Below are 24274 nucleotides of genomic sequence, written 5' to 3' on the forward strand. Positions count from 1 at the left end.
TCAAACAATCGCCAGTCATCGGAAAAATCACATAGTGGGTAGGGCCTTAAGAGTTGAATGGTAAGAGCTGATTTACAGGTCAACCTATTTATCAAAGCAAAGTAAACAAAAATCCAGAGGTGTCTAGCAGTTATGCTTCGATATTTTACAATTCAGCCAATGTATAAGAAGCTGGAGCAGCAGGTGTATGTCACTTATTTGTCCACTAGATGGAGCTATGTTTCTTGGGTTTGTAAGGAGATTCTCTTGATGGAGGTAGTGAATGAGTCAATGGATTTCCTTTCTTTCGCTTCCCCCCGGACATTCCTCACCCCGCCTGTCCGTCATTCTCGCGATATTAGCCGGGCGGATCCATCATGGCGGAAGGTAAAGAATTGGGCCCTGCAGGGATACTTTGGGGAGGAGTACGGAGTGTGGGTCAGCTTACTGATCACAGAGGGATAAGGCAGGGGCTATGACTGGTAGGAGGATGGACAGTTACTGCTTCAGGCTGGCCTTGTGACACTGGTGGCTTCCCAGCAGTGTCAGTGTGACAGGCAGGGATGAGCACTCCTCCTATTCATGGTGTATGTGTATTAGACATAGGGAATGTGTGTGAGTCTTTGGGCATGTGCCATGTCTGCTCAGTGATCTCTCCTGCAGCATGTTTATATGCAATTATCACTGTCGTGTGGCAGACCCTGGTGCTTCACACTCTCACCACTGCCCTGGCTGTATCCACATAGCTTTCAGTATCTCTGCAGGAGTTTCCGAGCTCACTCTTTATGTGTGTCCGGGAATTAACAAATGCTGCTTTTTACAGTAATTGGGAGGTAAAGCATAGCTCCTCATGTGGAACCAAATCACTCTTACTACTTCATTTGTCCCTCTTTCAGGAATGATGTACAGAAAGATGTATGAATATGTGTAACCTCTTCTAATAATATTTTTATTATTATTATGTAGTATTTATATAGCGCTGACATCTTACGCAGCGCTGTACAGAGTGTGTGTGTGTGTGTGTGTATGTATATATATATATATATATATATATATATATATATATATATATATATATATATATATATATATATATATATATATATATATATATATATACAGTCTTGTCACTAACTGTCCCTCAAAGGAGCTCAAATTTATCATGCCTAAACTGAGTTTAGGCGTGATAAAGGGCTTTTCACCAGCGTGCTAACTGTTAGCACCGCTTTGTGAATCAGGCCCACACACTTTAAAATTTTCAGAAGGGTTTCACAGGACAAAAAAAAGTTGAGAAAGGCTTCTCTAATACTTTTAGCCATACACCCTGAACAAGCATGTGCAGATCATGTGTTGCTGACATTATTGTCAGATCTGACAAGATTAGCTGCATGCTTATTTCTGATGTGATTCAGACACAACTGTAGCCAAATAGATCAGCAGGGCTGCCTGGCAACTAGCATTGTTTAAAAGTAAATAAATATGGCAGCCTCCATATTTTCTCACTTCAGTTGTCCTTGAGGCCTCTTTTCCGCAAACAGTTGAAAAGTGTGCTCAGCAAGCAGTTGCCAGGCAGCAGCAGGCAGTTGTGAGAGTTTGAGAGGCATTTTACTGCCTGTCAACTGTCCATGGGAAAGAGGCCTTAACTTGCCGACCACCCTATGGACTTTGCCTATGGACATTGGCAAAGTGGCGCCCCCGGGACCGCGTAATGCAGATCGGCGGTGGTACCTGGGGGACTGAACAGCCGGGGATCTTCCCTTGTAATCACCTGTCAGTCACCCAACGATCGCCCCCTGTCACCACCTCCCATCAGATCAGACCCTAACCTGCGCTTTACGGGCACCTGATCACCCGCCCGTACCCTCAAATCGCCCGCAGGCCGGCCCTCAGATCACCTCCCAAGTGCATTGTTTACATCTGTTTTCCACTCTAATTACCCATCAGTCACCCCCTGTCACCACCCGCCACTGCTACCCATCAGATCAGACCCTCATCTGCCCTTTGCCGACACCCAATTACCCGCCCACACCCTCAGATCGTCCTCAGACCCCCCCCCCCCCCCCGATCACGTTGCCAGTGCATTGCTAGCATCTATTCTCCCCTCTAATCACACCCTAATCACCCTTTAATCACCCCGTCACCCCCTGTTACCACCTGTCACTGCCACCCATCAGATCAGACTCTAATCTGTCCCTTGTGGGCCCCCAAACACCCGCCCACACCCTCAGATCGCCCTCAGTCCCCCCCCCCTCTGATCACCTCCCCAGTGCATTATTTACATCTGTTCTCCCCCTCTAATCACCCATCAATCACCCCCTGTCACCGCTACCCATCATACCGATAAGATCAGACCCTCATCTGCCCCTTGCGGGTACCCAATCACCCGCCCACACCCTCAGATCGCCCTCAGACCCCCCTGATCACCTCGCCAGTGCATTGCTTGCATTTATTCTCCCCTCTAATCACACCCTGATCACCTATCAATCACCCTGTCACCTCCTGTCACCACCTGTCACTGCTACCCATCAGATCAGACCCTAATCTGCCCCTTGCGGGCACCCAAACACCCGCCCACACCCTCAGATGGCCCTCAGATCCCCCCTGATCACCTCCCCAGTGCATTGCTTGCATTTATTCTCCCCTCTAATCACCCACTGATCACACATCAATCACCCCATGTCACCACCTGTCACTGCCACCCATCAGATCAGACCCTAATCTGCCCCTTGCGGGTACTCAATTACCTGCCAACACCCTCAGAACGCCCTCAGACCCCCCCTGATCACCTCCCCAGTGCACTGCTTGCATCTATTCCCCCCTCTAATCGCACCCTGAGACTTCCATCAATCACCTCCTGTCACCCCCTAGCACACCTACCCATTAGATCAGGCCCTAATTTTCCCCGTGTGGGCTCCTGATCACTCGGATATACCCTCAGATTCCCCTCAAACCCCCTTCCGATCACCTCCCCAGTGCATTGATTGCATCTATTCTCCCCTCTAATCACCCCCTGAGACACCCATCTATCACCTCCTGTCACCCTTAGCACTCCTATCCATCAGATCAGGCCCTAATCTGCCTCCTGCAGACTTCTGATCACCCGGCCAAACCCTCACCCGCCCCACCGCAGTTACAGAATTTTTTTTTCTGATCACTGCTGGTCTCTACAACTTAATTGTGGCTGAGACCAACCGTTATGCCACACAATACGCAACCGCCAATCCAAGAAGCTACTATGCCCAGCCTTTTCGGTGGAAACCACTCCCAAGTTTCCGAACATAACATTTTTTGGGGCCTTCTCCTTAACATGGGTCTAGTCAAAAAGAATGTAATGCGGTCTTATTGGTCTACGCACCCAATACATCACATGCCCATGGTCTCTGCTGCCATGTCCAGGTCACGATTTGAGAAAATCCTGCGCTTCCTGCTCTTCAGTGCCAATACAACCTGTCATCTAAGAGGCCACCCTGCTTATGACCGGTTCCACAAAATTCGGCCCCTCATAGACCACCTGTCATCAAAATTTGCAGATGCTTATACCCCTGAAGTAATTTTGAGGCATTTGGTTTACAGACTACTCCTCACGGTTTTGGGCGCCTAAAATGCCAGGGCAGTATAGGAACCCCACAAGTGACCCCATTTTAGAAAGAAGACACCCCAATGTATTCCGTTAGGTGTATGGTGAGTTCATAGAAGATTTTTTTTGTCACAAATTAGTGGAAAATGTCACTTTGTGAAAAAAAAAACAATAAAAATCAATTTCCGCTAACTTGTGACAAAAAAATAAAATCTTCTATGACCTAAAGGTACTCATAGGACTTTGGGCCCCTTAGCGCACCTAGGCTGCAAAAAAAGTCAGGCTGCATTTCCACTTGTGCGGTAAGAATCCGCGGTAAAAATTCGCATGAAAATTTGCATAGACCCGCATAAATTCGCATCCGCATGCTGGTCTATGCAAATTTTCATGCGAATTTGCATGAAAATTCGCATGGATGATGATGTATGCGAATTTAACCATGGCAGTGCTGGTGTGCTTTTCCATTGTTTCTATGCGAATTTGCATGAAAATTCGCATACCCAAACCTCCTGCGAATTCCCTATTAACCTCCTTGCCGGTCTAGTTCCCGCCGGCAAGGGGGCAGCCCAGAACTTTTTTTTTTTTTTTAAATCATGTAGCGAGCCCAAGGCTCGCTACATGATAGCCGCTGAGCGGCGGCATTCCCCCACCCACTCCGATCGCCTTCGGCGATCAGAGTAAGCAGGAAATCCCATTCAGAATGGGATTTCCTGCAGGGCTTCCCCGGTCGCCATGGCGACGGGGCGAGATGACGTCATGGACGTCGGGACGTCACAGGGAATCCCGATCCGCCCCTCAGCGCTGCCTGGCACTGATTGGCCAGGCTGCGCAGGGGTCTGGGGTGGGGAGGGGTGGCTCGGTGCAGCGGGTAGCGGCGGCGATCGCGTACTACACGCAGCTAGCAAAGTGCTAGCTGCGTGTAGGAAAAAAAAATTATGCAAATCGGCCCAGCGGGGCCTGAGAAATCCTCCTGCGCAGGTTACCCCAAACTGAGCTCGATATAACCGGCAAGGAGGTTACATACATTGTATGCGATTCCCATAGCGATATGCGAATTCTGATGGCTCTGCCATGCGAATTTTTTCTGCACAGAAAAAACGCAAAGGAATCCTGACAAGTGGAAACAGTCCCATTCCCTTGTATTGCTATGCGAATTTGCATGTGAATTCGCGATAGTGGAAATGGGCCCTTACACATGTGGTATCGCCGTACTCAGGAGAAGTAGTATAATGTGTTTGGGGGTGTATAATTACACATACCCATGCTGGGTGGGAGAAGTATCTCTGTGAATTGACAATTGTGTGTAAAAAAAAAAAAACAAAAAAAAAAAAACTCATTTACAGAGATATTTCTCCCACCCAGCATGGGTATGTGTAAAAATACACCCCAAAACACATTATACTATTTCTCCTGAGTACGGCGATACCACATGTGTGACACTTTTTTGCAGCCTAGGTGCACTAAGGGCCCAAAGTTCTATGAGCACCTTTAGGCTTTACAGGGGTGATTACAATTTAGCACCCCCAAAATGCCAGGACAGTAAGCACACCCCACAAATGACCCCATTTTGGAAAGTAGACACCCCAGAGTATTCAGAGAGGGGTATGGTGAGTCCGTTGCAGATTTCATTTTTTTTGTCACGTTAGCAGAAATGGAAACTTTTTATTTTATTTATTGTCACAAAGTGACATTTTCCGCTAACTTGTGACAAAAAATAAAATTTATGAACTCACCATGCCTCTTAGTGAATACTTTGGGATGTCTTCTTTCCAAAATGGGGTCATTTGGGGGGTATTTATACTGTCCTGGAATTCTAGCACCTCATGAAACGTGAGAGGTGCTCAGAAAAGTCAGAGATGCTTCAAAATGGGAAAATTCACTTTTTGAACCATAGTTTGTAAACACTGTAACTTTTACCCAAACCAATAAATATACACTTATTGGATTTTTTTTTATCATAGACATGTAGCACAATAAATTTGGACAAAAATGTATATAGAAATTGTACTTTATTTGAAAAATGTCAGCATAGAAAGTTAAAAAAAAACATTTTTTTGACAAAATTCAAGTCTTTTTTGATGAATATAATAAAAACTAAAAATCACAGCAGCAATCAAATAGCACCAAAAGAAAGCTGTACTAGTGACAAGAAAAGGAGGTAAAATTAATTTAGGTGGTAGGTTGTATGACCGAGCAATAAACCGTTAAAGCTGCAGTGGTCTGAATGGAAAAAAAAGTGTCTGGACCTTAAAGCGGTCTAATGCTGGGCATACACGGCTATTTGTGCAGGCTTATCAATCGAGCCTCGATTGATAATATCCGACAGGTCCGATGACCTGCCGGATAGATTCCACGCTCGATCCCCGCCGGCGGGAAATCGAGCGGCTGATTAGGAGCGCCCACGGGGACGAGCGGGGATCGATCCGTGCGCACACGGGGACGAGGCGGGGGTAATCGGCCGTTGGATCGACCCATGTATGCCCAGCATAACACCCAGCATTTCAACTTTTCTTTAAAAGATTGCTTACAGCTTAGAAACTATTATGCCAGATTTTTTTTTTAAGTAGAAATTCACTGAATGGGTTAAACATGACATTTTAGTTTTGCATTTAGCTAGAAATCTACATCTGTGCTGAGGTTTAGATACAAATGTATCTTTGTTTGGAATGCAAATAGACCTCTGAAAAGCCTGTCTGGGAAGCCCTCTGTGCTCTCTCAGAGAGGTGTTAGTTTATTTACATTGTAAATAGATACATTTGTATCTAAACCTCAGCACGGATTCGGATTTCTAGCTAAATGCAACACTAAAATGTCATGTTTAACCCATTCATTGAATTTCTGCTAAAAAAAAATCTGGCATAATAGTTTCTAAGCTGTAAGCAATCTTTTAAAGCAAAGTTGAAATGCTGGGTGTTAGACCACTTTAAGGGGTTTTAAGACTTCAGTCCTTAAGTGGTTAAAGGTGCCCATCTTTTTGATCTCAAACTGTTGGGCGGTATGAGCTTAGCCAAGAGGCGTTGATAGAACAGAAAATAATATATAAAGTATGGTCTAGCTTTCATGAAACTGAAAATGTTAAAAGTATTTTACTGTCTGTGCTATTTTTTTATGTGCAGTATGAATGTAGATAAATAGAAGTTGTTCTGTGCCTTTTTTTACTCATTTGTGTACAGACATTATATTTACAGACAAATTACATAGAAAGTATCCATGCCAGAATGTATTGTACTTTACAGATATTTTGTATAATTTTGATCAGTTACACTTATGATAATCATATAAAGTCATTCTGTAAACCAGACTGATCATTGCCTTGTGCAGCTGGAATAGTGTTTCTCATATTAGTTTTTGGGTCTCGGCATCAGTCCATTTGCCAGGCAGCCTGGCACACACCTAGGTGAATTAATTAGTGTCTCAGCAGGGGGCTTTCACTGTCTGTGCAGATATACACAGGAGGACTGTTAAGCGCCCACACATCACTTGATAATGTGTCCCGATCAACCTGCTGTTGTGATAATTTTATTGAAGTGGAAGAGAATCGGTGCTGCAACATGGTCTGCCGATTACTGACACGACTCCTGGGTTATTGTGGTCAGCGTGAGCCACCGTGCCATGTGACACTGGCGCATGAGTGACATAGCTACATTTGTCTGGTGCCACGTGGTACAGGCGCTTACAGTGACCCCGAACACCAGAACAGGCCATGAGTTAGGCCGGTAGACAGATTAGACTTTACTGAGCACCGGCACCAGAGGGCACTTTTACACTTGGAGGGGCAAGCAGATGTCGTGGCGCTAGGTTAATTTCTGGTAAATTGCATGCTGCACTCTATTGGTCAATCTATATGCAAGTCTCCTGTGTCAGAGGCAGAGCCCTTAACCAGTACATTACCCAGCCGCTGTCCCCCCTGGTGATGCCTAACCCTAAGGCCCCCCCCGGTGATGCCTAACCCTAAGGACCCCCACAGTGATGCCTACCACTTGGGACCCCCCTGCACCGATGCCTAACACCAGTGACCATCCCACTGGCACCTAACCCTAAAGATCCTGCCTAACTTTTTCCTCCGCCACATAATGTATCTGACAATGGTAATAGCTGTTATTAGCGGTAACAAAGTGCCCGCTATTTGTAGCCACAATTTGCATAGCTAATCAAGGCTAATAACATAGGCTTCTATGGCGGTGGCCCATTTCACCAGGGACCTCTTTTTCGCCTAAAATTTCATAATGGCTCCTGGACAGAGTTTGTTGTAATATTTGAAATGTATATGCAGGAGTTTGACTTTATTAAAGACCATGGGGAGCAATAAGTTGCTGTGTGCGAGACAGCAGTTTTCGGCACCGAGCTGGGCAGATGGTTTGAGCGCCGCCATAGGCCGTTGTGTGAGTTACCGCTATAGCGACGCTCTGTGAATAATTTGGCATTGGTGGTTGCCTGGCTGTGAGTGTCTCACACCTGGAATAAACATCATACTTCTGTTGGGAGCATACTTAACCTTAACAGGTACAAACATTTCATGTACCTACCAATTTAAGGGAGCAACAAACTGTCCCTCACACCATTTATTACAAATGGGCTGTACTAACTGTACTTATCCTCCAGAGGCTTCCCATGTCTTCTTCATGTCCACTGCCACTGTCTGGTAACCCTTTGGAAGTTGGCGTCTGGGCTCCTTTTCATGCATGAGCGCGGCTGTACTGCAACTGCGCAGTAGCATGGAGCCGCTTGTACAGGCACAGTACTGGCACGCTCATGTATGGAGAGAAGCACAACCACATAACATATATCTTGTCAGATGTGTACCGGAGGTCCGCACCTGGCATTGGTGGAGGCCAGGAGGGCATAAGAATCCTCTGTGGGATCCAAAGGCCTCCCTCTTCTTATGGTGGCCATACATGGTACAGTTTTTTCATACAATCTTACCATTTCTATGTAATATAAGGGAACTTCCTAAATTATCCTTTCAGTATAGTCACTTAATTTACCCTTATACTACATAGAAATGGTAAGATTGTATGAAAATATTGTACCATGTATGGCCACCATTAGGCAATTTTATATGGGGGGTTTTGGCCTTAGAGACAAGTGAAAGAGACTCTGTAACAAAATTTCGAGCCTTATTTCTTTTATCCTATAAGTTCTTATACCTGTTCTAATGTGCCTCTGGCATGCTGCAGCATTTTCTAGTTGCACTGTCTCTGTAATAAATCTTATCTTCTTTCCTCTGCTCTGTTGGGCTCAGGCTGGAATGTGTGGAATGTGCAGCACTGCTTGTCATTGGCAGAAGCTATACACACCCTCTCCAAGCGTTACATGAGTCACACAGTGAGCTGTTCTCATGTCATGTTTTTTGTTTGTAAACACTGCATAAAAATGGCACAGAGGGGCCCAGGAGAACATAAGGAATAGAATGGTATGCTTTTTATTGTAAGAATTTTAGAGTACAGATTCTCTTTAATGCAAAATAGTGCAATGCTTACTTACTGAGGTGTCCTGAGGAGGCGTGAGGTCACGCGAAACAGCTGTCGACACCGTGCTTCAATAAAGTATCTCTGCATTTGGAGTTCCGGACTCCGTCTTCTTCTTACCACTACTTACTATTTATGTTAGGGTAGGAGATAAGATGTGTATGCACAGGTGATAATACAGAAATACATTTTAAGGCGGTCACACACTATGCAATCTGACTATAATTTTTATACAATCTTACCAACTGTGACTTGGATATTTTTTTCAGTTAGTCTCTTATACTACATGAAAGTGGTAAAACTGGTGATTGATTGTACAGTCAGATTGCATGGCGTGTGGCCAGCTTTAAAGTGACCATACACCTATCCATTATTCCTGGCAGATCCTATCACTGATTTAATCTGCTAGAAATCAATGCCCCAACCAGCCAGCCTGATCGATTTTTAGCCAAAAGAATTAATCAAATTGGTTGATTACAATCGACATAAGGTGTTGATCAGCGTTGGATTGAGAGTGACGGTAGATCGACGGTCCATAGCATAAGTCTACTACATAATAGATTTCATGTTTAAACCCTATTAATAATGTACGCCTAGTGTTTGGAAAGATTTGATCTGAAAGGGATGTACCTGATGGCCACCAATTAGTGTATGGCCACCTTAATGGCCACTCTTCATTTTCCCCATTCAGTGTGTTCATGCAGGAAATGGTGTCAGATAAGGGCAAAGGTGCATATAAGGGCAGAGGTTTTCAGATAACAGGTGCAGAACAATTTCTTTTATAAATGGACGGTTGCCTTTTAGCCTGACCATATTGACACCTCTGCCGCATTTCTGTGACTGGAGAAATGTTGTTACTTCTTCCCAGCAGTATGTTCAGTGTCTGCTATGCTGCTGTACAATTTCAGTAAATAGCAGCTCCTGTGACTGTCCAGCATTGAAGACTGCATTTCCTTCTTGTGTTTTCCTTCACTATAGTTTGTAGTCAGCACATTTTTCATGTGGTGAATATTTCTGCAAGGTCACGAGGTGGCTCTGACAAGCCTGAATGCACAGACATTTGCCACACACAGCAAACTCTACCAGCTTAGCATAACCCACCGAAAGATTGTTGTAAAATGTAGTCAATCTTCTAGAAACTTGCTGTTCATTGAACAGGTTTTTTGTATTTTTTTTAAATGTTATTCTACTTCTGCATCCTTCCTCCTACCAATAGTTTAACAAGATATTAATAATAAAGACTGTTTCGGACTGGTTGATCATCATCGGTGCATGACATGGGTTAATGTGGCTCTATGGGATAGGACTTGAAACACCCAGAGTTACAGACTGCCCAGTAAGCTCATGGTGAACCTGAACTCCTAGGAGTGTGTAAGGCGCTGGAAGAGATCAAAAAGCCCTATTACTAAAAATGCTATGTAAAACAGAAATCCGCCTTCTTTAAACAGAAGGTATTCAAGATTATTCAGGTTGGAGTGAGCATATGAGGTCTCCCACTGTGCATCACTGCTGAATATGCAACTCATCCCTTTGTTGTCCCTGAAAGCCAAAACACAACTCTAGATACCGCTGGAATGCAATGCTATGGCAGCTTGTTAATTGTACAGAGCCAATATAATCTAACATTCATACAGATTGTTTCTTACTGGTTGATCCTCATCAGTGCATGGCATGGATTAAAAGGACTCTACGAGGTAGGGCTTGTAACACCCAGAGGTACAGATTGGCCAACAAGCTCGTGGTAAACGACCATACAACTTGGCACACAAATGAGTCTGCCCTACTTTTCTTGCCACCAACAGAGATTTATGCTGGTGGCATCTGATTGTTGCAGCCAGGTTTCATGTTTTAAATTTAATTGTATTTTTGTTTTTAAATAAAAACGCTTTTTTAAAAAAATTTATACCTCCTCCCCCCCCCCTTGCTCCCTTCCCCCCAAGACCCAGTCACCAAGATTGCTTCTCATAGGCATCAGCATATGAGGGGGATCGCTTTGTGAGCTTCTCCTGGGGTCAGCTCAGTGACAAAGCTGTCCCCTGTACAGCGCTGCACTACATCACAGTGCTGTACAATCCATTGCGGCTTTTTTTTTTTTTTTTTTTTTTTTTTTTATAGCCTGCCAGCTCCGATCACGGCTGGCAGGCAGTTTACGGAGCGGAGCTCTGTAACTCAGCGGGAATGCGCGTGCCCCTCTAATCTCCGCCCCCAGGACTTGACGCTGATCGGTGTGAGGCAGTCCTAGGGGAGCCACCTTCCGAGTTAGGCAGTCGGGAAAAGGTTTACACCTGAACTGAGAGAGATATGGTGGCTGCCATATTTATTTTCTTATAAGAATTAACCGTTGCTTGGCAGTCCTGCTGATTTTATTTTGGCTGCAGTAGTGCCTGAATCACACCATACAATTTTCTGTAAGATTTTCTGTTAAGGGTCCCATACACCTAATGATTTTCCCACCGATATACAGTAGATTCGATCACTGTGATCGAATCTGCTGTGAAATCGTTGCGCAAACGCTGACAGAACGATCGATTCCGTCCGAAGTCAATCGTTCCCGTTGATCCGTCCGTGCGGAAGATTTTGCTTGATCGCCGGCGGGTCGGGAGTGCATCGATAGCGGCGTTCGAATGCCCGACGACCGACGCTAGCTGCAATGTATTACCTGTTCCGCCGACGCGTGTCCCCGGTCTCTCTGCTGTCTTCCTCTCCGCGCTGGGCTTCGAGTCCGGCAGGCTTCACTGAATTTCCTGTCCCGGCAGGAAGTTTAAACAGTAGAGTGTCCTCTACTGTTCCCCGGACAGTAAGTCCAGTGAAGCCAGCCGGACTCGGAGCCCAGCGCAGAGAAGAAGCCAGCGGAGACCGGGGGGCTTGCGCCTGCGGAGCAGATAATGTATAGCTGGGGAGGGGGGGGGGGGGGGGGGGGGGTGGGGGGGGGTGGGGGGAGGGGCAGCTTCACAGATGGTGAATCGATTTCATGCTGAAAACGATTCACAATCAGTTTGCAGTAAAGGCAGCCATAACGATCCCTCTCTGATCAGATTCAATCAGAGAGGGATCTATCTGTTGGTCGTTCTGATGGCAAATCGACCAGTGTATGGCCACCTTTAGATTTACCTGCCAGATAGATAATTTCCAACATGTTGGAAATTATCTATCTAACCATCTATCTGCCTAGCAATTAGGCATTGTTCTACTCAGCAGGATATAACCAGAAGACAATGCACCAAAGATAATGACCAGTCTCTACCAGTACTTTATGCTGAGCATACACGGATGCAATTATGCGCCGGATTGAGCTGCTGGCTGGATCCCCGTGCCTCCCCGCTCGACCCTGCCGGTGCCTGTATCGATCCCCGCGGGCGCTCCTTATCTTCTGCTCGATTCCCCGCTATTGTCCGCCCACGGGGATCGAGCAGGGAATCTTTCCGGCGGGTCATCTGACCTGTCGGATATTATCAATCGAGCCATCAGCGGCTCGATTGATAAGCAAGAAATTTGCCGTGTATGCCCAGCATTACAGAAAATAATCTAGTTACAGAAAATCTAACAGAAAATTGTATGGTGTGTACTAGGCATAAGCATACAGCTAATCTAGTCAGACTTCAGTCAAAATCCTCTGATCTGCATGTTTGTTCAGGGTCTACAGGGTATTATGCTGGGCATACACGGCTCGATTTTAGAGCCATTTAGATGGCTCAATTGATAATTTCCGACACGTCCGATATCCCACCCGATCGTTTTTGTGCTAGATTCCGCATGGGCGACAATGGAAAAAGATAAGGAAAACGAGCGGAAGAGAATCGCCCGCGGAATCGAGCTGGGAATCAATTGGGCAGCAGAATCGAGCCGCAAAAACGCACCGTGTATTCCCAGCATTAGAGGCAGAGGCGCAGTGGGACAGCCAGGCAATCTGCATTGTTTTAAAGGTAAATTAATATGTCAAGCTCCATATCTCTCTCTAGCTGAAACGAGCCACTGGTCTCTGGCTGTGTGAACCGACCCTTACTGCAACAAATAATATGACGTAAGAAATTCATGCTGCATAAACAGTTTTGCAGTCATAGGTTTTGGCCTTGGTGGTTGTGCCTGTGTATTTTGTTGACAAATATGCATGTGCATACCATATCCCTTTACTTCATTACCAATGGCTGAGAGCATTGTAGATGTGGTCAGTAGTGACTTGTCATGTGCGGAACATTCTGCAGGGTAGTGGAACAATGGAATGCTTTGTAGAACTGCCTGATCCTGTATCTTAACAATTACATACACTGCCACAAAGATAGCTGTTTGCAGTATCATGCAGGGCTGTTTCTTGAATTCCTGAAGACAAATGTCCCTAGCACTTACTTGTTTTATTATGAAAGCAATGTACGCTGTTAGTATTAGTATTCACTGCCCCCCTAAATACCTGCTTCTAGCTGTCTGTACCCACATGTAGCATGGTCCATGTCTCCTAAATGCTGATTTTAACACCCCCATCACTGCCCCCTAAACACCTGCTCTCTCCCCCGATTGTAACCACACCTTGCTGAGTCTGTTTATCCTAAAAGCTGTTTACAATATCCCCATCACTACCCACTAAAAAAGTGTCCCCCCCCCCATCTGTATCCACATATGTGGAGTCCATTTCTCCTACATGCTGATTGTAATGCCCCCATCACTGTTACTTAAATGCCTTCTCCTATCTTTCTGTACTGGCATGTGGTGGTGTCCTGTTACCCTTAATGGAGCTTGTAACACCCCCATCACTGCCGCCTAAACACTCATACTACCTCTGAGTACCTGTAGGAGCTAGGGGCTTGGTTCTCACAGTAGCCGGAACACTGTCAGCATGCCATGCACTAGCTGCAGCTATAGAGTAGAACAGGGCTTTTCAACCCTGTCCTCAAGTACCACCAACAGTGCATGTCTCAGCAGAGCTGATTAACTACCTTTTTGGATTTCCACAAAACATGCACTGTTGGTGGTACTTGAGGACAGGGTTGAAAAGCCCTGGAGTAGAAGACTACCAGTGGCTTTTACTGTTGAAATGAATGAAAAGATATACAGCACAGAACACAGAGTTCACAAAAAAATACATAGTTTCTGTAACGATCGGTGTCAGCTCGCAGAGAGGATCTGATTATTGGTGATCTGCAGTATCACCAAGATTACAGATCTATACCTGATTATGGATGATCTGCAGAATCACCAATAATACAGATATAGTGCTAACCTCTGGACACCTCTAAATATGTATATAGTGAGTGTTTGGTGTAACAGTATGACTTTGAGTAACCCACCTGAAGAGCAGGTGGCCCTAGGCAGTAAAGAAACCTTCCAGCAGCCTGAGACTCTCCAAGGGGTGGAGTCAGGCTGAAGGTAGGAAGGACCAGAGAGTGAGTGACACCTGGAGGTGGATGTCACTAACTGATCTGGAGATTATCTCTTTAGTGGAGAGAGATAGCTCTCAAGGTCGGGCAAGCCAGGTCGGCAACACACGGACAGACAAAGTACAAAAGACAGAAGGCTGATTCGGTATCCAGGGCAGGCAGGGTTTGGCAACAGTATATCAGATATGCGTGGTACCGAATCAGAAAGCAAAGGGATAGTCAGGAAAGCAACAGGTCATAACAAATATCAAACAATGCCTAGTCTTGGGTGTGAGGTCCATGGTCTCTACACCCTGGAACTAGTCTGATGTATAACAGAATGATAACATAAGTTCCCTAGTCTTGGGTGTGAGGTCCGTGGTCTCTACACCCTGGAACTAGTCTGAAGTATAACAGAATAACACAAGTTCCCTAGTCTTGGGTGTGAGGTACGTGGTCTCTACACCCTGGAACTAGTCTGAAGTATAACAGAATAATAACACAAGTAATCTGGCTCAGTGTGAATTCCAGGTCCTCCTGGTTCAAACACACTGTAGGATCTGACTAAGGTCTGAGTGCTTCTACGTAGTGATCGCAACGGCAGACAATTTGAGAGTGGCCAGCAGTAACCATATATAGAGCAGTGCTCTCTGGCACCGCCCTAAAGTGATCAACCAATGGTTATCAGCTCTGAGGTCAGCTGACCGACCTGGTCAGCTGATCCCCCACCCCCCCCCCCCCCCCCCTTGGCCATCATAAAAGTTCTGCCTTTCAGCGCGCGCGCGTGTATTCCTAAACCTATGTGAACTAACAGGCTCAGCCACCCCAGCTGCACGCTGCTGCGTGCAAACCGCCGCGTTGGACGTGGAATCAGCCGCCTTGCTGCTAGTACACGCGGCGGCTTTTCCGTGTTTTCTCACAGTTTCCCAATAAGTCCTGCTATAAGCTCTGTCCTCTTGTCTTCATTCTTCACCCTCCCAATCTCATACATTCCAAATACCGAACTCTGAGGAGTTGATAACTTTAAAGTAACCCTGTAGTGAGAGGAATAAGAAGGTGCTTACGAGTAAAAAGTGTGCTGTAGTTTGGGCACTGGGAGAAGCTGCTTGTAGAATATTGGTAAAATGACTAGCTATTAGCAATAGTAGAATATCAGTCATGTTTACCACTATTTTACTATTACTTGACGTACCACTCTACCTACTCCTAACACTAACCTACCCTCGCTGAGCTTTCCGCTACTAAACACTCCCTCTGCCCATATCTGCATCGCCTATAGCTGTTATTGAGCAATTTTCACCTCCCATTCATTCGCTAATAACTTTATCACTACTTATCACAATTTATTGATCTACATCTTGTTTTTTCCGCCACTAATTAGGCTTTTTTTGGGTGGTACATTTTTCTAAGAGCCACTTTACTGTAAATGCATTTTAACAGGAATAATAAGAAAAAAATGGAAAAAATTCATTATTTCTCAGTTTTCGGCCATTATAGCTTTAAAATAATCCACGCTACCATAATTAAAACCTATGTATTTTATTTGCCTGTATGTCGCGGTTATTATACCATTTAAATTTTGTCCCTATCACAATGTATAGCACCAATATTTTATTTGGAAATAAAGGTGCATTGTTTCCGTTTTGCATCCGTCACTATTTACAAGCTTATAATTTAAAAAATGTTTGTAGTATACCCCCTTCAAATGCATATTTAAAAAGTTCAGACCCTTAGGTAACTATTTGTCTTTTTTTTTTTTTTTTTTTTTTTTTTTTTACCATTAAAAATTTTATTTGGGTAATATTTTGGTGTGGGACATAAACAATTAATTTTTAATCACACAGTTCTGTAGTTCATAAATCTCCACAGGGCTCCACTTGCAGGAGTAGTAAACTGTTCATCCAACTCTGTGCCAGGACAATCACATCCACATGCAATAAAAGGGAAGACAATACATAGCGTAAACCTGCAACTACTAGTTGCTCTAGGACAGAACCCACCACCACCAGAGTAATCAAGGTGTGTGGATGCCAGAGACCACCTCAGACCAGCACCAGTGCCAGGACCCCACTCTGTGTCCGCACTCACCGCGCTAGCCTCCCAAGTCTCCGGAGGTAGGATTTAACAGCAGGAGGGGGAAACAGCCAGTCACACCTTTCCAATGCACTCTTACCGGACATTCGTCTGCAGATCAGACAATTATCTGCCGATCTGAAGATCCATCCTTCTGGATCTGATCTGCAGATAATTGTCCCTTAAACAAGGTGTGTATGATAATCTGCAGGTATCATAGACTATGAATGCAGTTTGCAGGAACAGATTTTTTGCAGGAACAGATCTTTTGAATATGTACAGCATCTGTGTGTACAGCGTCTTGCAAAGATTTTTATCTGATGGGGAGTTCAGCTCAATAGAATACACTGTGTAGGTATGGCCCTCATACTACATGGAAGGGGGTAAAATTGGTCTGTGATCTTTCATTTTCCAAAGACTTTTATCTTACATGTGTACCCACCTTTAGGCATTTCTATTGGTACGGGCACAGATTCTGTTGCTCAGCCTAATGCTACATACACACTTGAGATAAAAGTCTTTGGAAAAGGCAAGATCACAGACCAATTTTATCCCCTTCCATGTAGTATGATGAGAGCCTTATCTACACAGTCTATTCTATGGAGCTGAACTCCCCATCAGATAAAATATTTGCAAGATGCTGCACACAAAGATGCTGTACACATTCAAAAGATCAGTATCTGCAAAAAATCAGTTCCTGCAAAAGATCCGTTACTGCAAAATGCATTCATAGTCTATGAGATCTGCAGATCTCAATACACACCTTGTTTAACAGACATTCATCTGCAGATCTGACAATCATCTGCAGATCTGAAGATCCATCCTGGTGGATCTGATCTGTAGATGAATGTCTGTTAAACAAGGTGTGTATGAGGATCTGCAGATATCATAGATCATGAATGCATTTTGCAGGAACAGATCTTTTGCAGATACTGATCTTTTGAATGTGTACAGCATCTTTGTGTGCAGCATCTTGCAAAGATTTTATCTGATGGGGAGTTCAGCTCAATAGAATAGACTATGTAGAGTATGGCTCTCATACTACATGGAATGGGGTAAAATTGGTCTGGGGACCACTATCCGGCGATTCTGAAAGTGCAAAGCCAATGCAAACCTATGGTGGTGATTCCACAGAAGCCATTGAGATTTGCCGACATTGCAATCACAGTGCCTGCAGCTCTGTGGTAAGTGCAAAAATTGCTGTAAAAACACTAGCATTTTTAATAGCGATTTCAACTTTGTAGTTGGTCCCAGCTCTTAGGGCCCATTTCTACTAGCGAGATGATGCAATGTGACCCTCTCATCGCATCCAGCTACAGGTACTTCCGGAAGTCCGGATGCGGTGTGATGTGATGCGATCATCGCATTGCAACTAGTGGAAATGCAGGCCCTAAAGTGAACCTCCGGACTAAAATTCTACTCAGCAGAACTGAAAAGGCTTGGTGTTTCTTTACCAGTTTCACAGCATCAGAACTTTTTTTTTTTTTTTTTTACCAAAGCATCATTTTTAGCTGCATTTTTAGCTAAGCTCCACCCATCAAAGAAAACTGCCTGGATTTTTTCCCTGATGCTGTGCAAAGCATGATGGGATTTCCTATGTTGTTGTTCACGTTGCCTAGCAACTGGGAGGGGTGATCAGCTCACAGGACAGTTGGAACTGTGTCTCATGCTCCCTGTCACCTCCTTTCAACCAAAAAGATGGCTGCCCTCATGAAATCAAACATTTGCCTGTTCTTTTAAAACAGGGTGGGTAAGAGATTATATTACCTATCTATTTTAATTAACATAACTAATGTAACTTATTGACAGTATGTTTGTTTAGGATGAAGTTCCTCTTCTTTCCAACATATTCCTCACTGGAAGCTCTATATGCAATGCTGCATGTGTGCTTTAACACACATCCACCTTGATTCTGTGTTCCTTTACTTCCAGTATTTTTAACACAAATTACTTTCAATAAAAAAAAAGTTATAAAACATTTACGTATTCTATATCTTCTGCTTTTGGGCGTTACTTTGTTATGCAGTACATTAATTCAGTAGATTAGGAGAGATACATCTGTGGCTTACTGACATTTCATTGCCCCACCCAGGAAAAACATTCCCATTAATAACTAAATTATTTGTCCCAGTGTAAAGCCTGTTACACATTTTTTTTTTTTTTGTAAAACATTTTATTGAGTTTTCCAAGTACATACAGAAAAATAAAACATTTGACCCCCCCCCCCCCCCCCCCCCCCCGAGGATATAATAAGTCACAATCTCACAATAGTAACGTTATTAAGAGTAGGCATTAAATATCAATTTCAAAAAATGACAACCAGCATTTCCAGGTCTTGTAGAATTTCTTAGGTGAGCCTCTGTTTTCATAGATGGACTTATATATAGGAAGGTCAGCATTTACTCCAGATTTAAACTCAGAAAGTGTTGGTGGAGCAGCCTTCTTCCACTGTAGAGAGATGGCTCTCCTGGCATATACCAAAAGTAGGTGAGCCAAGAAGACCCCTCTCTCTGAGAGGGAGATTTTCCCAAAGGTGCCTAAAAGCAGAGCCGTGGCCGTGTATGGGACTTTCCCCTCAAAGAGGGATGAAAGTAAGTCATGCACATCTTCCCAGAAGGGTCGTATGCGGGTACATGACCAAAAGATGTGGAGTGAGTCAGCATCATTTGCGTGGCAGCGCCAGCATTTCCCCTCCCCTGCTCATTTTAGAGAGACGGTGTGGGGTGAGATATACCCGATATAGAAATTTGAGGGAAATAACTTGTGTTTAGCTGCAATGGGAGTGGAGATGAAGTGGGCCAAAGTTTCCGTCCACTCCTCCTCAGAAAGACCAGGTATGTCTCTTCGCCAAGTCTCAAGGAGTCTGACAGCCTTGCCCGCTACGTGATTCATCAAAAGTGCATAGATTTGTGATACTAGCCCCGTTAAACCAGAGTGTGATAGTAGATTTTCCAAGGGGTGGGATTGCACCTTCAGGTCAGCTGATCTAAACTGTACTGTAAAAGCATGTCTCAATTGCAGGTAACGAAAGAGCATATGGTTAGGTAATGAGTATTGGGCTTTCAGGTCGCTGAATTGCCTAATTGTGTTACCTTCTGTTATGTCCCGCAGCTTAACTACTCCCCTGTCTGCCCATAAGACTGGATCCGGAACGCTTAGAAATTATTTTAATTTAACGTTGTTCCACAGGGGAGTATGTGGAGACCACTGTCCCAGCTGGGACAGAAAGGAGCCTGCTAACTCCCATGCCTTGACAGCTGTGACCATGGGCATAGTTAGGGAGGTAAGGGCTTTGGGACCCCTGAAGGGCAGGCTGGAGAGGGCTAGGGACGAACCCAAAATAGCTGCCTCCAAAACCGTGGCTGGGTTGTCTGGAGCCTGGGCGAACCACCAGTAGATTGAGACTAGGACAGCTGACCAGTAATAGAGTTTAAGGTTAGGAAGTGCAATCCCACCCCTGTCGGCAGGAAGCTGCAGACTCCCCAAGGCAACGCGTGGCGAGGAAGGAGACCAGAGAAAGGAGGTTAATAGTTTATCCATTTCCCGGAAAAAACTAGCCGGGAGGACCATTGGTGTGTTTCGGAATAGATATAGAAACTTAGGCAGGACACACATTTTGAACAGGTTGCTGCGGCCCAAGAGGGATATCGGAAGGGATTTCCACGCTCGCAGTTTCTCCCTAACCAGGTCCACAGTGGGGACCACGTTGAGGTCATAAAAATCCTGAGGGTTAGAAGAGGTAGTAATGCCGAGATATTTTAATTTTGATACCACTTTCAAGGGATGTGTAGGGGGGTCTATGGCAGGATATGGGTCCAGTGGCAATAAAAGGGATTTGCTCCAGTTGATAACCAGTCCAGAGAAAGTGCCGAACTCCGAAATCAAATGGAGAGCCATATCAAGTGATCTGCGGGGATTGGCCAGGTATAAGAGTAAGTCGTCCGCGTATAGGGAGACCTTTTCCTCAAGGCTCCCCACACGTAGGCCCTCAATTTCATTAGATGATCGGAGCAGCGCCGCCAGGGGCTCCATCGCCAGCGCAAAAAGCGCTGGGGAGAGAGGACAACCCTGGCGAGTACCCCGTGCCAGTGGAAAGAAGGACGATACCCTGGCACCAGTCCTCACCTTTGCTTTAGGGGAGGAGTATAGGGCTTGCACATACGTTAAGAAATTGGGGCCAAAATTGAATTTTTTAAGTACTTCCCACAGATATATCCACTCAACACTATCAAAAGCTTTTTCAGCATCAAAGGATGCTATAATCCTTGATCCGCAGTTGGAGTGTCGAGTGGATAGGTTCGTCATGAGTCTGCGTAAATTTATGTCGCACCCCTTGCCAGGTATAAAACCTGATTGGTCAGGGTGTACCAGAGAAGTAATTACCTCATTTAGGCGCCTGGCCATAATTTTCGCTAAAATTTTGCTATCAACATTTAAGAGTGAGATTGGTCGGTACGAGGAGCATAACGTGGGGTCTTTGTCTTTCTTATAGGGAACCTAAACTGAGAAGGATATGGATATTTCCTCTTAAAACAATACCAGTTGCCTGACTCTCCTGCTGATCCTGTGTCTCTAATACTTTTAGCCACAGCCCCTGAACAAGCATGCATATCAGGTGCTCTGACTGAAGTCAGACTGGATTACTGCATGCTTGTTTCAGGTCTGTGATTCAGCCACTACTTTGGTCAAAGAGATCAGCAGGACTGCCAAGCAACTGGTATTGTTTATAAGGAAACATCCATATCACTCTCAGTTAAGGTTCCCTTTAAGGATGAGTGTAATTAGTGCCTCTGACATAGTTGGGGAAACCGTGCCCGTGGCACGCACCTCCTTAAAAACCTTAAGAAGTTGAGGGGCTAATTGTTTTTTGTATTTGGCATATAGTTCTGCTGGAAGTCCGTCAAGCCCAGGGGATTTCCTAGTTTTAAGTGAGGAAATTGCTTGGCAGACCTCCTGGAGGGTGATTTCGGCCTCTAATGCTTCCAAATTGTCCTGTGAGAGTCGGGGCCGGGAGATATGTGCAAGAAAGGTCTGAATTTCAAGAGGGGATTTAGAGACTGTAGAGGAGTACAGTTTGATGTAGTATTTTTTAAATTCGGCATTAATATCTCCTGGGTGTGTTAGTTCCACAGAGTCGTCTCCTATTAGCCTTGCTATCTGAGTAATGGCTTTCTCCTGGTTCACTAATTGCGCTAGAAGTCTGCCAGTCTTATCTCCGTGCTCAAAGATTTTAGTAGCTTTGGCTTGGATGCCTTGTTTAGTGTAGTCTAGTTGCTTAGTAGAGAGAGCCAGGAGAGTAGACTGCCATAGGTCATAGGAGGGGTCGGATTTGTCTGCTATATATTGCTGTTCTGCCTCTGCTGCTCTCTGCTCTAGATTTGTCAGGATGATCTGTGACTGTCTCTTTTCCTCAGCTATACTGGACATATATGCCCCCCTTGTGACAGCTTTATGAGCGTCCCATTGAATCAGGGGAGGTACAGGTTCATGAGAGAGTTGCCAATACTCCTTCATTTTATCCATTACAGAATAGCGGACCCTAGGGATCTCTAACCAGTGAGGATCGAGCCTCCAAACATAATCTGAGCATGTCTGACCCAAGTCCAGCGTGAGTTCTATTGGGCAGTGATCCGAAATCCCTCTGGGCAGCATAGCAATACTGTGGACCAATGCCTGTCCCGCCGAAGTTGTGAATGCTAAATCAATCCTGGACAGGGTCCAGTATGAGGAGGAGTGGCACGTATACCCGGGGGTATCTGGATGCTTCCAGCGCCAGACATCGCATAATAAAAAAGCTGAGGACCAGTCTCGTAGATGCGGGGGTTCGGAAGATCTGGGTGTCAGCCTGTCATCAAGGGCAGACGGGACCATATTAAAATCGCCCATGTAGAATTTATATGGGGTGGGGAAGGTTAATGTTTTCTGAGCAATTTCATGTAATAGGTCAGGAGTGCCTGGAGGTGGGTTATAAATCCCAGCGATGACCAAGGTCACTTCATATATTTTTGCGTGAATAATTACATATCTGCCGGAAGCATCCAGATCCAGGTGCAACAGCTGGAAAGGTAATCCTTTTTTAACTAGTATACTGACGCGCCTAGAGTAGGAAGAGTATGATGAGTTATATGAACTGCCTATCCAAGGTTTCTTGAGCGCCAAGAGCTTACTGCCCATCAGGTGGGTCTCAACTAATATAATGATCTGAGGGGAAAATTTCTTAAGGAAATTAAAGACTAAAGATCTTTTAATTGCTGAATTTAACCCCCTGACGTTCCATAAGGTAATTTTAAGTTGTTCAGTTCTCTTAGCCATAGTCATAGTAAGGGAGACATATATATATAGCTAGAACATAAAACATAGGAGCAGAGTGAGAGACCCAGACGCTAAGTTCCCCCTTAAGTGCTAACCTACCCCCCCTCCCTTCCCACCCCCACCCAGATCTAATACTCACAGTCCCACCCCGCAGCTTCAACCCAATCTCGAAGACGCATGGATCCCAACCCGCAAAACTGTAGAGAGTAACCATACACAAGTGCTGGCCAATGGGCCCCAGGTGCAATATAACATGTAAATGCAACAATCCCAGATCCCCCCCCCCCCCCGCTTCTAAGTCGCATCAATTAGGGCTTGTGCAAGCAGCAAATATAGATCATCCCCCCCCCCCCCCCCCCCACAGAATGCGACTTGAGAGTAGTTATGACCCCGCCTATAACCTATAATATGAAAATATAGATAAGCAAACGTTTTGTGTAACCATCAAACATTCTGGTAAATAAGAGGACCAGTGTCTATTGGGCTAAATTGAGAGTCCTCCATAACAGGATTAGGGCCTACATGGTAGCAAAGGAGGGCAGCGTTCTCCTAATGTGGAGCTTTGCTGCTTAGTCTGTGTTAACGGGCACATATTCCGTATGTATAACTGTCCTTGAAGTAAACAGCCTCGATCGAGAGAGGGGAAGTAGCAGATGATGTTGGTTCTAAAGTCAGATCTTGAACAATCAGAGTCTATTCCCAATAGAGGCAGTGTAGTCCAGAGGATCCCCTCCAGTGATACTAGCCAGGCAGGGAGGACAGAAGGATAGCACGCCAAGGGCTAGCATAGGACTGTACGGAAGTGTGAAAAAAAACCCAAAAAGGAAAGAGAAGAAAGCAAAAATAGAGCCCGTTAACACAGAAGTTAGTTAAGTCAGCATGGTCTTACCATCTCCTGTCAGACCTTAAGCGTGTCTATCCAGTCCGAGGCCTCCTGAGCTGTAGTAAAAAAGTGGGCCTTGTATTGATGCTGCACACGCAACCTAGCAGGGAATAGCATTGCGTACTTCAGCCCTTTTTTTCGAAGCCGAGAGCGGACATTGTCGAAAAGCTTCCTTTTGCGTTGTTTCGGTCGCCAAGTCAGGGAAAAACATCAAGACAGCGTTCTCATGGCGGACATCCTCCATCTTGCGGGCCTCTCTTAAAATGGCGTCGCGGTCCTGATAGTTCATCAGCTTGAAGATGAAGGGCCTAGGGACCCCGCCCGGCAGCTGGGTACGTGTTTGCAGGCGGTGGGCTCTCTCTATCACAAAGCAAGTGGAGAAGTTCGCGTCAGGAAACAGACGGCGGAGCATCGTTGTTGTAAAGGCCACAGGGTCTTCTCCCTCCACACCCTCAGGTAGTCCCAGCAGGCGGAGGTTATTGCGACGGTTCCAGTTTTCGCTATCCTCCGCTCTCTCTTCAAGGCGCTGTATCCTAGATTGGTAATCATCAGAGGACTTACGGAGTGTGGTTATAGCATCTTCCGCCTCCCCCAATCGGCGTTCCGCCTCTCCGGTGCGATCTCGGATATTCAC

At 45.2% G+C, this 24274-nt stretch overlaps 1 protein-coding gene across 1 annotated transcript in view; it reads left to right on the forward strand.

Annotated features, from left to right (window-relative positions):
* The first annotated feature begins 299 nt into the window (after positions 1 to 299).
* The window catches only part of ANKFY1 (ankyrin repeat and FYVE domain containing 1), a 98011-nt gene continuing 74036 nt past the window's right edge, over positions 300 to 24274 (forward strand). Inside the window, exon 1 of the mRNA XM_068268503.1 lies at positions 300 to 366. Within this exon, the coding sequence (XP_068124604.1) occupies positions 357 to 366 (10 nt within the window). The 5' untranslated portion in view covers positions 300 to 356. The remainder of the gene's footprint in view (positions 367 to 24274) is intronic.

Source organism: Hyperolius riggenbachi, chromosome 2 (assembly GCF_040937935.1).
Source record: "Hyperolius riggenbachi isolate aHypRig1 chromosome 2, aHypRig1.pri, whole genome shotgun sequence".
Classification (NCBI taxonomy): domain Eukaryota; kingdom Metazoa; phylum Chordata; class Amphibia; order Anura; family Hyperoliidae; genus Hyperolius; species Hyperolius riggenbachi.